Source organism: Telmatherina bonti, assembly GCF_933228915.1.
Source record: "Telmatherina bonti genome assembly, chromosome: 1".
NCBI classification, from domain to species: Eukaryota; Metazoa; Chordata; class Actinopteri; order Atheriniformes; family Telmatherinidae; genus Telmatherina; species Telmatherina bonti.
Genome location: NC_136619.1, coordinates 32,987,798 through 33,003,529, shown reverse-complemented (window position 1 = coordinate 33,003,529; position 15,732 = coordinate 32,987,798). Strand labels below are relative to the sequence as shown.

Genomic DNA, 15,732 nt, shown 5'->3' with positions numbered 1-15,732 from the left:
TACAAGTAATTATGACATCAACATTTCACTGTTTGACTTAAGTTCATTGTTATAGCTACAGATTATTTTGTAGTCTTGTCTCATGCCGCAGCTTTTTTTTTTGTAGCTGTCAGTGAAGCTCATGTCTCACAGCCTCTGCCATCTGCTTGACTTATGTCTGTTCTGCTTTGGTAATTTCAGAGGAAACAGTGCTCCTCAGAGATCTGTGGATCCTTCATGGGGAGGCAGTGACAGCAGGTGTACATACCTCAATTTGTAAGGAAATCTGCACTCTAGCTAATGTCGTAAGTGCTTAAATGTGGAAGACAGAATCCCTTAGCAACATCCATTAAGCCCTGCACCTCTGTCTGCAATGTAATAAGTTAAATACGGATATCAGGCGAGTCTTTGACACTACATTTCTAAGGGCTCCCATAAATAAATAGAAGGAAAACACTATAACTTATATCAGCTACTGGCTCAGACATATTACACTGCTTTTTATATTTGAAAATCCAACATATAATTAGATTTGTTGGATCTTAAATAACATATTCTGCACATCTTGCAGATAAATGATAATGGCTTTAGTATAAAAAGCAGAAGTCTTAGATAGACCTTTGAGTAGAGCTAAATAACTAATCTATACAGTAAAACGTAGTAAAAGACATTCTCCAATTGTGCTAGCTGTCCTCCCTGCCTGGACCTGAGATTAAAGAGACTTCTAAACAGCCAAGAAGCTGCAGGACTTTAGGTCGACTTTCTCAGAGACATGCACTGTTCTTATAGTTCTGGCAATCAAAAACAAGAGAAGGAGAAATTATTATATTTTACTCAGTATTACTAACCTAAAAACAACGGGGAAAATTATATCCAGGAACTGTAAATTTTAGTTTAAAGAAAAGTGCACATTTGAATCAATTCAAAGTAAATAATTAAACGTAATGACTAATCATTAATAACTGTTATAAAACATTGATACTGTAAATATGTCATTGTTGGTAAGACTTTGTGTACCCATTGGCACAAGTTTCTAGAGAGGGTCCTAGGGGTGAAGTTAGGTTCAAGCTTAAGACTGGACTTCTGATTTTGGGACAGGGCTCTGAAATTATATTTTAAATGTGCCCCACCTTATTTCACCTATAAGCATTTCTGTTTTCTTAGTATGTGAAGTGAAGCAAAAATACAGGCTACAGTATTTTCCACTTTACTGCAATTATTTCCTAAAGTTATTTTAGGAAGGTGCTGTTGCTATTATAGATATAGCTGAATTTATAGTGGCCCTTTAGATAACTACGGTAGTAAAAAAGTGTATTATATCTGCTGTTCTTATCGGTAAAACTAGCTCATAAAAAAAACAAAAAAAAAAACAGCATTCCTTTTCCTTTTCCTTGACCCCTTAAACAATTCTCAGCTGCAGGCCCTAATGTGCTATGACAACAACAAAAATATGCAAATTAATATCTGTAATACTGTGCAACGGTCCAGCAGAACATCAAAATAAAAACAAAAGAAGAGTATTCATGTTTGAAACATCACTGTTAGAAAGTAAACCAATGAGAGCATTTATCCTTTTATGTCACTCAGGGTTTTGCATTGTAGTTTATCAATTGTAGTTTTTGTCCAGCAGCTGGTTAGTGTGTGTGTATGATTATGTGTAGCAGCAGTAATATTGACTCAATTTTTATATCAAGATACAGATGAAGTTGTCGAAGATTAATGCAGCCATTTTTAATGAACCCCTGTGAGAACTCTATACAGACACTTGTTTGGTGGAATTGTTAACTCGTGAACATTAAAATGTGATCCAGATAACCTGCTGCTTTTTTAAGAAGTCAAAATGGTTGGAAAACCACTGGTTTAATTTTTAACAAAGTCTAATATTGTAAAAGTTTTTTGCCTTGTGTGAAATGTTTATCATTAAAGTCACCAAACTGTTAAATAAATTAAATTATATACTAAAAATACAGCTTGAATTTTGTATGATTAAACTTGTATGATTAAGAAGTATACCATTGACATAATGGGATAATTAGAAGGCACCAATAAATGATACTTAAAAAAATTAATACATCTATAACACTTCTAATTTTCACTGATTTTTAATCAGCTCCAGGCAGAACACACCTAATTCCACATCAAGATATAAAAAATGTAAATATGTGTGTATATTAAAACTGTATAAAGTCTTAACCTTTGTTAGTTTCTTCTTCTAAGTGGGCAGAATGAGGAGAAGAACTGTTTTTTCCGTTAAAAATAGTGTCAGATAAGGATGTCACACAGGTGACAGAGATAATGGAGCAATAACGATTGCATTCCTGACGAATGATGTGTGTCGAGGGAGGCGTGCACAGTGGCCTCTGAGTGGGAACTGGACGAGGAAAGAACAGCCAGTGGGGTCTGAAGCTCAAGACCTATCTTATTGCCACAAGATGGATGTCTGTGTAATTATTTGCTTCTGCATTGGCTCTTTTCACAGCTATATACACCAACATGCATTTCTAAAGTCTTTACTTCCTTCACTAATTAAAAGAAAAACAAATCACTTCTTAGTCTCTTGTGCTGTTTGAAAGACTTGTTTTGCTCACTTCTTGTTCATTGGACCACTGTGCCCACTGTTTAGAGGCAGTGGGGACAAAAAGGTCTGAAATTTTCATTAAGGGCAAATTTAACAACACATAAACCATGCTAATGCAAACATTGTCTTTCCCAGAACATAACGGGCAAAACTGAACTCTATAGGACTACATTTAAGAGAATCAAAACAGCAAAAAACTTGAACAGTAATGTTTCAAAGTGAACAAATCCAATTTATTTCACATCATTAAATCAAATTTAAATCAGTGCTAAAACTCTACCACCAGCGGAGCAAGCAACAGGTCTGTCATTATGATATGACATGCACTCATACACACACACACACACACACACACACACACACCCACAAACAGGTGCTCTAATGTTTCTAGATGAAGGCACATAAACCCATTGAAGGTCACAGTAAGGCAGATTCACAGCACTAAGGAGAAACCGTAGACCGTAGAAATCAGGAACAGTCCAGACTGAGCAGTCTGCTGTAATATAGAATCTCTGTTCAGGACTGTTATGTCTTCCTCTGTCAGGAAGGGCAATAGCATTGGAGAGAGGATGAGAATGGCTGAGGAGAAAGAGGAAAGATGCTCACGTGTAGCGCCGACACACATCCCACCCCTGTTTTCTTTGTGACCTTTTCCTTTGCAGGCAGGGAGTGAGAGTTCCTGCCAGTCATTAGGAAACTAGCAGTGCTGAGTGTAGTTTTGAGTTTTTAATCTACAGTTTTCTTAAAAGTCCTTTGTGGGGTTTTTTTTTCATCAGCCAACCTTGGGACAGATTCTTTGTGGGAGGGAACATTTGACAGCTCACATTGTGACATTTTTTCACCCAACATGTAATTGTGGCAACACACAGTATAGATCCTCTTTCTAAAGCAGCAGCAGTACAAACTCTGAGAGCTCATTTTGCATCAGTTAGTCAGTAATACCATAATGTAAATCACAGTTTGTTCAGTTGCTTTTCATTGCATTACTTCAGAAAACAAAACACCACAAAACTAGATAATTAATAAAAAAAAAAAATAATGAAAGAAAGAAAAGAAACAATCAGCACAAACAGCAGCGGCATCATTCCTTTGGCTCTCCAACAAACTGCATTTGATTAGTCAACAAAGTGCTAGTTTGACATAATACCCTGTATCCATCCATGTGCATTCTTATGCTGAATGGGTCTGCTTTTGGCAGAGGTGCAACCACTCTGTCCTCCTCCAACCAATCTTTTCCCTGAGTCTTCTATGTCTGAATAGACCCGCTGCACACTAGTGTCCACCTGTGTTTCACAAACATTCACCTCTTTTCATCTAATGACATTCAGCTCGGAGGTATGGGTTAAAGGGAGCTTCAGCCAAAATCTGTTGATAAGCTGAAATACACACCTCCTGGAGGAAGGGCAGGGAATTTGACACAGCATACTGGCTCATACACACACACACACACACACACACACACAACAAACATATAGTCACATACAGTAAAGAGACTCCAAACTAACCATGCACACACATTGAACATACACACGCTTCAGTGTCTCGGCTCGCTGCATCACATAGAGATGTTTTAATGGAGTATCAGGTGCAGTGGTTGTGCAGGATTGTGGCTTGGGTATCTGCATGTGTGAGTTCTTGTACTCATTCTGTTTGTGAGGGTGTGTGGACATGAAACCCTGTGTTAAGTAAGGGCGTACTCAAACGTCCCTTTCTCCAACCCCTCGATGCCATCAGCCCAGTTGGAGGAGGGCATGCTGCTGTAGGGGTCCAACAGGATCCTGAAACACCTTACTATCAGCAGCCCCAAAAACACCAGTAGCATCCCCACAAAAGCAAACGCTGTCTTCTGTTCCAGAGTCAGAGAGTGCGCCATCATGTCGTTTCCGCTCATGGCAGCAAGGGAGTGGTTGAAGTGGATGCTGCTCATGATAAACCATCTTCTAGGTGCCTCATCTCTCCTCTGATGGTGTCAGGTGTTTAAAAGCCTTCATGTTACCTGGACGAAGGTGAAACGATTGCTTCTGATTAGTTCTGTTTTGTCCCTTGTGCAGGGAAGAGCTGTTTAATCTGCCTGTTTAATCACAGTTAATGGAAACACTGCATAAGCTGAGACGAGCAAGAAATACAGATATTGCACATTTAAATGTAGAGCTAAACAATACATGAAAGGCTACTGGTATCTAAATATAGCCTCAGTGGAATGTGGTGTCAAACAAATGTCCAGATATATCTCTCCCTGTGAGGATGTAACAGAAAATTGCAAAAAAAAAAACAACAAAAACATCAACAGAGAAGGGGTAAAGACTTTTGAAAACAGGTGCAGGAAACGAGCCACTACTGTGGCCACATTCCTTCAAGATTTGAATTACAGTGTCGCAGTGCACAGACAGCTCTGAAACATAAACCAAGCTTTAATGCATATGTAAATATTACATATAGATAACCATGTTCTGTATGTTGGGTTGAAAAGAATGAGATCTCTACCTGTTGCATGTGAACAGATGCCTGCCAGACAGTGTAATTCCATTAGGCGGTAAGAGAGCGACAGTAATTGACCACACATAATGGCAAAATTGGTTCGGTCACACAACTGGATGTCTGCTTCTGCCATTATGTTCCTCCCGAATCTTTCATATGACAACACGCAGCAGGTGGCTTAAGTATGAGGAGGGGCGTTTGATAAGAGAAGGAGGATGCATGTATGGAGAGGGGGGCATGAACAGAGGAAAGGGAAAGGAAGTAGAAGGATGAAGACACTGCACAAGTATGCTGAGGGAGACGAGACAGGGAGGGAGTGAGGTAAGGTGAAAGAGAAAGACTGCATTGACAGACTCTCTAGTGAGGACGTCTAAAGAAGAAAAAGAAGGTGTCTCACCATCATTATCGTGCCATCCTTACAGACCTGTTGCTGCCGTTTCTTCCAAACAACTCCTCCTCCTTGAAGCTCTCAAACATATTTCCATTAATCCATCCATTGTTGGCATTACGGATGTGCAAGGGTAACGGTCCATCTAAGCAGAAAGAGTAAAAGGGAGAAACGGGGGAGCAGGGGAGAGGCTGGATCAATCTATAACATGCATCTCTTCTGAGAGATACAGCTCCTGTCCGAGTGCTGCTTTACTTGCTGCCTCCTGCTCATTATCATTCTGTTTCTCTATCTCTCCCTCTAGAAGCACGCACGCTTGCTCCTGCTGCATGGCAACCACTTGTTAGTCTCACTCAGCTGCTCTGCTGCCTCAGTCATTCACAACAGCCCCCCCACCCTCAGCACCACCGGGATGGATGCAGCAGCAAAAACAAGAAATCTGCTTCTTCTGTCTTTGTTCGTCCCTCAGTGGTTTATTTTGTTGTTTGTTTGTTTTGAGTTTTTTTGTATGTTTGTTTCCCTAAAAAATATTTAATTCTAAGAGGGACATCTTGGCTTATCCAGCAGGAGAAATACTCCCTCTCAGTGCCTCTGGCTACAATAAATGCTGCTCCAAAGCGTTTTTGTTACACCACAGCAGTATCCTTTGAGCCTAGTTTGAGGATGTGTCTTAATTGGTGCAGTTTGCTGGGTACAAACTGTATTTGCACCTTTACGTGAAGGCTTATAAACACAGGCTGTTTAAGCTGACATGCATTTAAACAGATTTAACTCTGGAAAAAAAAAAGCAGCAATGCATCTGAAAACTCACAGCGGGCCATCTGATTACCACACATCCAGAATGCTGCAGAGAAATATTTGACCATCTGTTTTTGTTGTTATGCACTTCAAACTAAAGATGAGGCATATCATGAAGAAGATGTTCATATTTGGTGTGTAATGCGCAATAATTCATGGCATCATTTATTTTTCAGATGTACACAGTTTGCTAATTGCCTGAGAATATTCCCTTTCAAGTTCATGCATATTCTCAGTGGTTTTATTCTTGGGTCAGGATCAATTTCAGGACTTGCTGTTTTGTTAAGTCTTGGCTGTAAGGCAGCCTTTATAAGAACATTTTTCATTTCATGCTAATTTCACTGACTGTTCTTTCATATTAGATAAGGATTTGTTCACAATGAAGTCATGAGGCACTTGACTTCACTGATATGATATCATATGGCAGGGATAAAAGGAAAATAATTTTGCAGTAGTGTACGAATGTTAGTGATTGGCTTACAGTGTAATTATTCTTTTAAAGTGAATTTGCTCTTTGAAAGGGTTTTATAGGTTCATCATTGCTGCAAGGATCAAAAGTTCAATGATTTATATTAGGACACATGCCTCTGCATTGCCTTTATCATATCTGTTGACAGGCAGAACAAGTAAATGGGCCTTTACTAGTGTGTCAAGGGGCAAACCTGCTGAGACTTGAGCATGTTGCATAAAACACACTGAAATACTATACAGTGGTCAGAGGACAGATGGATAAAGATTGCTTGACTTTTATCACAGCCAGACAACAGATCAGGAGTGAAACCGATAATGGAAACTATAGAACAATGATTAAAAAACTGCTTCAGTGTTATATCCTGTAAAGTTAAAGAATTATATGCTACACCCTTGTTTGATAACACATTCTTACACAACTCAGTGGAAATCTACACTCATTTTGATTTTGATTGACAAATAATCAAAAAATAGTTGCTGTAAAACTTTTTGCTTCCACTTAGGACTCATGAGAGAGTACAAATTCATGACTTAGGTGTAACCCTGACATTAATTAAATGAAATGTACTAACTGACAGTATTAAGTAATTTTCCAGCAGTACAGGTATGAAGTGTAGACCAATTGTCTTTCAATGTATGCAGTGAGAACATCTACTCATCCAGGAAATGCTTTTATCAGGTTATTGACCTGATTTTGTCTCTATAGGGTTATGCATGTGCCATCCAGTGTGTTAAAAGGTTAATCTATCTATTCCATTGTAGGTCAACAACATCCTTATTCCAAGTCTGCCGTGAGATAATGATCTACCATCTTACTGTCAACTAAAGTTTTTTATCAGGACAACTGTTTGTGGGTTTGAGAAATCCAATTTAAGTATGTCTGTGTCAGTGGAATTGTTGACTTGTTGAGCAGATTCTGTAAATGTTAAAACAAGCTCTATAAAAATTTTAAATTATTCCTGCAATGAGATAAATGCATCAGTCATTCATTTCAGGATTAATGAATTGGCTAAGCACTGTGTTATAATCAGTAAAATGGGGGGTTTAATCTGACACTATAATCATACTGCCTAGAATATAGTAGATTTATGCCATTACTGGTACTGTTGTATTCATTTCTATCTGAAATTAAAATCAAATACAGTAGAATAGCATGGTGTAACAGCTGCCAAAGAAAGTGTAGTGCTGAAGTTTTGGAATTTATGAAAAATCTGATTTTTACCAAAACATAAAAAATCAGAAAAATTATGTACTGATGCAAACTGAACACATTATTCACTGTAAACCTAAAATGTTCATTCAATAAAGTTATTTGAGAGGCATGAATGATCTAATAAATACCAATTTCTGTCATGGCTGAGCTGAAGAGGCCTCTGTCTGAAGACTCTGTCCTGAACTGAAAATGGTTCAAAGATGACAATATTCAAAGTTTAATATAAAACATTGGAACTACGAAATTATTTATTTTAAATATTGATTCTATTTTAGTTTAATGATAGTCAATTATATGATTTTAAATAGTTAGGACAGGTGCATGTTTACTACTGTGTTGCATCACCTGTTCTTTTAATACTTCTCTCTGTAAAAGTCTTTGGCAACTGAGGACATCAGCTGCTGGTCCTATATTGAATCCTGTTTGTGCTTCACATTGTAATTCAGTTGCTCAGTAGTTTGAGGTCTCCTTTGTTTCGTATGGCACTTATGTTTTGCTTTAAATGACTGTTTTTATCTCGATTTAAATGTGGCTGTAAGTTGCTGCACACACTGACAACAGTTTGTGTTCCTGAGCCCATTCCCACAAGAGCTTGTTTTAAACAGTGGTGCAAAAGTGATACAGATGCCAACACTTCAAAAGTGTTTTTTTTTTCCCTTTTAACTTTGTACATTGTTGTACTGGAATATTCAAATATATGTTTGGTTTTTTATTTTATTTTATTATATATGTTAATTAAATTACACTGTTCAACAAAAGCTGTTTATAGTATAATCTGTATTTTGAACAGTATACTTTAGTATTATTAGTATTAGTGTTATTAGGACAACAGCTACAAGATATCCAGGCACTTATTGACTTATTGATTTTAAAAGATACAAAGATATTCAGGCTTTCTTGTGTTCATGGATCAGACTGCTTGAATTAAATTTGACCAGATATGATTTCTATAGTCGTCACTGCTCAAAATCCACGTGTAATATCTATTCTATTCTATTCTATTCTATTCTATTCTATTCACCCGGGCTGCTTAGCAACAGCTCCAAGTCTCGCGTTGTAAGCGGATACGACACATTTGAACTGCGTCGGGGTATCTTGCGTTGCGTTTGTGAAAGGGTAAGGAGAGTCTCAACATGGCAGATGTGATAACTCCTGAAGAGGAACCTCAACTAGAAGAATCTGCTGCGTCCCTCAAGTCCGAAACCGACGAAACATCTCAAGAAACACCCAATGGCGTGAAAACGTGTGTAACAATAACGTTGTGTTCAGTCTGCACCGTCTGTAAAGCTGCTAGCTAGCTTAGCCAAAATGGAGTCCGGGAATGCTAGCTATTGTTAGCCAAGAGGCCGCTTTCCTTTCTTTCTAAAACAATGACGCAAATCGTATCAGTATTGGGTGTTCGACATATATTTTTATAAACACATAGGAATGATAGTATGCGTTGTAAGTGCTGGGTACTAAAGCGTATTGGGTGTAATTTGCTATGGTGTGCTAATCCTTGTGTGTGCTACGATAGCCACATCTTGTGGAAATGTAAAACCGAAAAGTAATCGGTGAAAAAAGTTGATCTAAGTTACTTGAATAGATTTGTCTGATAAATAATGCAGGCATTAATTGGTTGCATGGGTATTTACTAGGGACAAAGCCAGAAAATCATTGTAGCAAGTTAGCGGGAACGGCTCCACAATTCCGCACAAGAAGCCAGTGTCAATCAATAGGTTGCTATTCGTATTTTTCACAAGCATAGCATAATCTGTTTGCAAACTGGTGCTAAAAGATTTTTTTTTATTTTTTTTTTTAACAAGAATGTGTGTGTGTGTGTGTGTGTGTATATATATATATATATATATATATATATATAATATGATTTGTTCAAATTAGACACAATCTGTAAATTGTGATGAAATTGCTATTCTTAACAACCAATTTTTTTTTACCTGTGTCGAGGAATATTTCATTTACACAACAAATATTATCAGAGGGAATTTTTTTAAACCACAATAATTCTCCCACATTTCAAGAAATTCCCAGATGTCCAAATATTTGGCCTTTCAAATGTGTGTAGGGTTTACGTTTTGTTAAACGTATTTAGGCTAGTGGGGCATGGTTCTGAAATGCATATTATAAGTGTAAAAACTCATGCTACTGATGGCAACCAGCTTCAGGTTTTCCCCTTTTAGATTCAAATGTTTGTGAAATGTTTAAATAACTAAATAAATTAAATTTGCTGTGTTGTCTTTGTTATTCATGCGATTGACAAGTTTTAATGTGGTTTGAAGTTGAATGGTTGCCTGACTTGTAGTTTTGTGCACTTTGCAGGGACAGTGAAGAAAATAAGACCACCAAAGAAAAGCATGACTCTAAAGAGAAATCTTCAAGCAGCAGAAGAGGAACCCGCTTTCACCCCTACAAAGACAAGCATGATGTGGAGAAGAAGAGCTCTCATAGGAACCGCGTGTTCATCAGCAACATCCCCTACGACATGAAATGGCAGGCAATTAAAGATCTCATGCGTGAGAAAGGTAATGTCCCCAATAATGGGGATGGTGTCTTACCCTTCTCTCTTCTTATCTAATTACAAGTTCTTGACCTTTTTTTTTTTGTTTACCAGATGCAACATTCGGCTTCCAGCATTAGTCTGTTAGTTTGTAGTTTTCTTTGGATGTTCTTTGTGCAGATATTATGGAAACAACATAGTGTGATGTATTTCTCTTTTTTTCATCAGGTTATTGGTGTTTTTAATAAAAATCAAATATGTTTAAATATATTTTTGGATGGACACCAATTTAGTTTGGGCTGATGATGTATGTGGGAAAAGAAAGATGAACTTAGTTACATTGTCACTTGTACTCTGGCATTGTCAGCTCCAAATTGTAACCTCAAAGTAGTAGTAGAATTGATTGTTGAATGTTTTTGTTGCATCTCCCTCAAGGTGAATGTTGACCAAAATGTTGTAATGTCTTACTTCCTGAATTAAGGGGGTCTAAAGAAGCATTTTGATCTCAAAGGATGGTGTAAATCTCTTTACTGCCATGAATGGAATTTGTTGACAAACTGATCATGTTGAAGTGTTTTGAATTTCCCAGGTTTAACGTAGCTGTGTTTCTCTCTGGCCTTGGCCTTTGGGTGTCTCAGTCACTGCCCAGCAAGGCATGGTGTTGTCTGGTGGGATGTTGGTCTGGGCTGACTGTTGTCATTAATGGGACATCTCCATCCGTAGCGACATTGCCAAGGCCAAAGGCAACGTGAAGATTTGGTGACTTTAAATTACTTTGTTTTTTTTTGGTATTTTTCCTTTGTATGTCTCATGTAGTTGGTGAGGTTACATACGTGGAGCTCTTTAAGGATGCAGAAGGAAAGTCAAGGGTAAGTGATGTGGCCAACTTGCTGCACGAGGTATTAAATGCCCTCAGCAGGCTCTCATTAATAATGTGCTTTTTTAGGCCCTGAATCCCTTGGGTCCACTGAACTGGAGATATAATAGGTTGTGTTTAGAGCCTTATAGATGGTTAATGATTGATATTCATTTGAAAGGGAGATGTCCTGTTGATTTTTGGAAAAGTAGCCTAATGAACTCATCTAAGTATATTTTTTTTGCTTTTGTTGTTGTCATTTCAATTGGTTTAAAAGTTTGTTTGCTTGGCCATTTGCAAAGGGAAATGCAGGTTTGTGTGATTTACCTGATTGATTGACCCTAATGTCTTAAAATATATTTTTCAAATTCTTTTATATGCAACAACTTTCTCTTCAATTGAGTAAAACACTCTTGATGATATTCAGGTAATATTAAGTACACGTAAATGATTCAAGTGTAAATGACAGCATTCTTTATTTGAAGTAAAAATTGATGAAGCCTGAAAGTGATTAAGGAATCTAGAGTATATTTTTCATGCTTTAACAACGATAGTCCAGTTCAAACCTTAAATGTTAAAGCTAAATGTAATACATATGTGTCTAAACACGTTTAATTAAATTCTTTAAATGCTACAGATTATTTATTCACTGTTGATTTTCTTTACTGTAATTTTTTCTATAACTTTAAAAGATAGCACTTAGCTTTTTTTGCCCTTTTTTTCTTGTTTGCAAAAAACAAGCAATCATCTTCTGGCTTAAGCCAAAGGGCAAAGTATGGCCAATATACAGTCTTAGAACATCAAATATATATCAATACATTGTATTTGTAATGCCACAGTATTTTGTCCTTTTATTAAATACATTTTGTTCACTCCTTGTGCACCACCTGGACCCCTGTGATGCTCCGTTGCTCAGGGTTGTGGGTAAGAAACTCCCTTACTATCTGAAATGTCCAACTTGTTTTTTTTTTTTGTTTGTTTGTTTGTTTGTTTGGGAAATACTTTATGGACTTATGTGTTTCCTTCTCCTTGCCTCAAACAGTGTGGTGGAGTTCAAAGATGAGGAGTTTGTGAAGAAGGCGGTGTCAACCATGAATAAGCATGACTTGAGTGGGAGACCACTCAACATCAAGGAGGTAAGAATCAACTTATTGTTAAATAACAGTGTTAATTAGTGCTAATTTTACCAATTGCTATTACTCATTACATTTTTTTTCACTAGTTTGCTAATTTAGAAAAAAGTACAAAAGACATTTCTTCACTGATTCTGGCAGTAAATATGTGTAGTTATTGTAATCTACTACTACTACTACTACTACTACTATTATGAAGTAAAGTATTCTAATCTAAGTTAACCCAAATATTTACCATTAGCAAATGATAGCATTTTTATGTGTCTGTATATTAGGGCTGTGATGATATGCTTTAGTCCCAATTCGATTCAAAGATTTTGGGTGCCGATTGTGTTGACTAAAAACAAACAAAAAAATATACAAAACTTTCTTTCACAAGTCATTTTTGATTTCAGTTAACACAGTAGCCAGACCATCATTCTGCTGCTATAATGCCCAAGAAGACTAGTAAAAAGCTAAATTAAAAAAATGAAATTGACCAAAAAAAGCTATAATGGGTTATTTTTAATTATTTGAAGAAAAAAACAATTTTACAAAATAATCTATTTTAAAATTGTGAACAAAAAAAAAAATCCAGATTTTAGATTTTTTTTTCTATTTTATTTCCCAGCCCTACTGTTTAGCTATGTTTGTCTATGTTGATACTCCGCTGTAAGAAAGCACCAAGTAGCCTAACTTAGTGTGAATATTCATCTGGCTGATTTTTAACAAATAACTATATAGAATATAAAGATTAGGTTCTGATATGTTCTTTGATTTAAGGACCCTGATGGGGAACACGCCAGACGTGCACTGCAGCGCATGGGAGGCGGTCAGCTAGGAGGTCGTGGTCAGGACATGGGGCCTAGCGGGATGAACCTCCCTCCCTCCATTGCCAACAACCCAAACATTCCACCTGAGGTCATCCATGCACTGCAGGCTGGACGACTGGGCAACACGGTCTTTGTCGCTAATGTGAGGGCGTAGCCGTAAAGCTCTCGAAAGTTAATCCATGATGGTTGTTTGTATTTATAAAAACGAGTTTCTGTTTTCTGCAGCTGGATTTCAAGGTTGGTTGGAAGAAGTTAAAGGAGGTGTTCAGCATGGCTGGCGCGGTGAAGCGAGCAGATATAAAGGAGGATAAAGACGGCAAGAGCCGAGGGATGGGAACAGTGACCTTTGAGCAGCCACTGGAAGCTGTACAGGCCATATGTATCCTTTTTTTAAAATATGAACCATAAAATATCAAATGCACTAAGAGCAATGATTACCAGCTCTTTCATGTGTGTGTTTCCTTGATTCTGGGCTCAGCAATGTTCAATGGACAGATGCTCTTTGACAGACAGATGCACGTTAAAATGGTACATTTCATTTAGTAGTTGTTGTTTAGTTAAAGTTGCGTTAGGGTTGTGAAACTGACCTGAGTTAACATTTGTTGTGTGGCTTTGCAGGATGAAAAGTCTATTCCTCAAGATGATTTCCGTCAAGTAGACAAATCACCTCAGTTACCACGTGAGTACAACATTATCATGTCTTGACGCCAATGCAGTCAAATATAGCAACATTGTCAGTGTTCTGACTCAGCATCAGTCAGCGGGGACACATTTTTATCAAAGCACATATTAATAGAATGCAGGATTAGAGGGCTAATTTTGGAAATGTTGCTGTCTGATAGACACGTTACTTTAAAGAAGTAAGGGGCAGTTTATAAAAACGTGAATGGGGAAAGCAAATGTCCAGCTGGAAAACGGGACCATTTTGTGGAAATTTGGCAAAATTGTTAAAGGAATAGTTTGTCTGTAATTGGAAATCCTCAACATTCAAAGCCTGTTTTGTGATATCTATATGAATACATGATTAATGGGTCGCCTTAATGGTCAAGTTTTAAAGCACTTCTTAAAAGGAAAACTAAACAGTTCTGTAAAAAGAATTAAATCTGGGATAGGTAATCTTGCTCAGAGACATTTATTTACTCTGGGTAAAGTGGTTCCTCGTCTTGATAGTACTCTATACATTTTGTAATTATGAACAATAAATATAGTTAGAGGCCGCAGTTTACTGTAAATCTGTTAAAACTGACCAATTAAAACGTTTGGGCAAAATTGAAGTTGTTAATTTTTTATATTTTGTGAGCTTCTTCTCCCGGCTTTCCTCCTCCTGCATCGCACACCCCGCATACAAATAGCATGTTGGGATGAAAATACAAAGTAGTGAAGAAGAAACTCTGAAGGCAAACATGGCTGAGAAAATGCAGGAAGGATTTACCGACCCTGCTCGGTTTATTTGCCTCCTCCCACTGAACAGCCAAGAAAGAGAAAATTGTTGGTGGAAAAAGCTGCGAACTAGAAAAGCACTCAGAGAGCGCAAACCTCCGCCATGGCCTTTAAAAAGTTCCTGAATCCAAACGGTGATCCGGATCACCACCAAAATTGAATCAGTTCTTCTTTTTCACATGTCCAACAACTCCTTAAAATTTAATTAAAATGCGTCCATAACTTTTTGAGTTATCTTGAACACAAACAGATAAACGCCGGTAAAAACATAACCTCCTTGGCAGAGGTAAGAAAAAAGCTTAGGATCATGCAAGGAGGAAAACCAGAGGGGGAGGAGCCAAGACAGACTGCTACTTTCATATCTTGCTAGCACCCCAACATTACCTACCCCGGGTTTAAAGACATTCATTTTTTTTAATTTAATGTAGAAAAAAAATCTTCGGTATTGCTGAGTATCGATTCAACTGTGTACAAATGCTTTAATGAAGCCATCAACTCAGCATGTGATATTTACCAATAGTTTCTTTATCTGTGTCTGTATATCTCTTTCTTTTTAAAGGGGGTCTGGGTGGTATTGGCATGGGTCTTGGGCCAGGTGGGCAGCCAATAAATGCAAATCGTTTAAGCGGAGGTGGAGGGATGGGCTCCATGGGACCTGGAGGTCAGTCTCAAGTATTGTCATGTAATGTTTTGCATGAAGGTCTCATACTGTTTTTATAAAGTAATCAGCACCTCGTGGCTGTTGATGTGAAAACAAACTTAAAAAGAAACATACTGGGAAAATGCATAAACTATAAACTGTGGATAAGACAGATTCATTATTAGGCTCTGCAGTAGTTTCCTTCTGGTTGTAGAACCAAAACAAACAAATTCATTGTCATTCTTTTCTGGCACAGGAATGGATGTCTCAGGTTACGGTGGCGTCAACAGACTTGGAGGTGAGATTTTTGCCAGATGTTAGTTTCCCCAGTGAAAAGTAATTGTTAATGAGGAGGTTATGATCCGACTTGGTGGTGCTTTGACAGGAATGAGTGGTGGTGGAAGCTTTGGTAGCATGGAAAGCATGGGCAGTATGGGTGGCTTTGGTGG

The 15,732-nt window shown here is 37.6% G+C and overlaps 1 protein-coding gene across 1 annotated transcript in view; it reads left to right on the top strand.

Annotated features, from left to right (window-relative positions):
- Nucleotides 1-8,999: 8,999 nt before the first annotated feature.
- myef2 (myelin expression factor 2) overlaps nucleotides 9,000-15,732 on the top strand; it is a gene marked incomplete at its 3' end in the record, with an annotated part of 9,834 nt that continues 3,101 nt past the window's right edge. Inside the window, exons 1-12 of the mRNA XM_079264577.1 lie at nucleotides 9,000-9,148; nucleotides 10,225-10,427; nucleotides 11,219-11,271; nucleotides 12,175-12,182; nucleotides 12,301-12,394; nucleotides 13,154-13,345; nucleotides 13,429-13,582; nucleotides 13,682-13,731; nucleotides 13,822-13,882; nucleotides 15,203-15,304; nucleotides 15,540-15,581; nucleotides 15,669-15,728. Coding sequence (XP_079120703.1) covers nucleotides 9,039-9,148; nucleotides 10,225-10,427; nucleotides 11,219-11,271; nucleotides 12,175-12,182; nucleotides 12,301-12,394; nucleotides 13,154-13,345; nucleotides 13,429-13,582; nucleotides 13,682-13,731; nucleotides 13,822-13,882; nucleotides 15,203-15,304; nucleotides 15,540-15,581; nucleotides 15,669-15,728 — 1,129 coding nt within the window. The 5' untranslated portion in view covers nucleotides 9,000-9,038. The remainder of the gene's footprint in view (nucleotides 9,149-10,224; nucleotides 10,428-11,218; nucleotides 11,272-12,174; nucleotides 12,183-12,300; nucleotides 12,395-13,153; nucleotides 13,346-13,428; nucleotides 13,583-13,681; nucleotides 13,732-13,821; nucleotides 13,883-15,202; nucleotides 15,305-15,539; nucleotides 15,582-15,668; nucleotides 15,729-15,732) is intronic.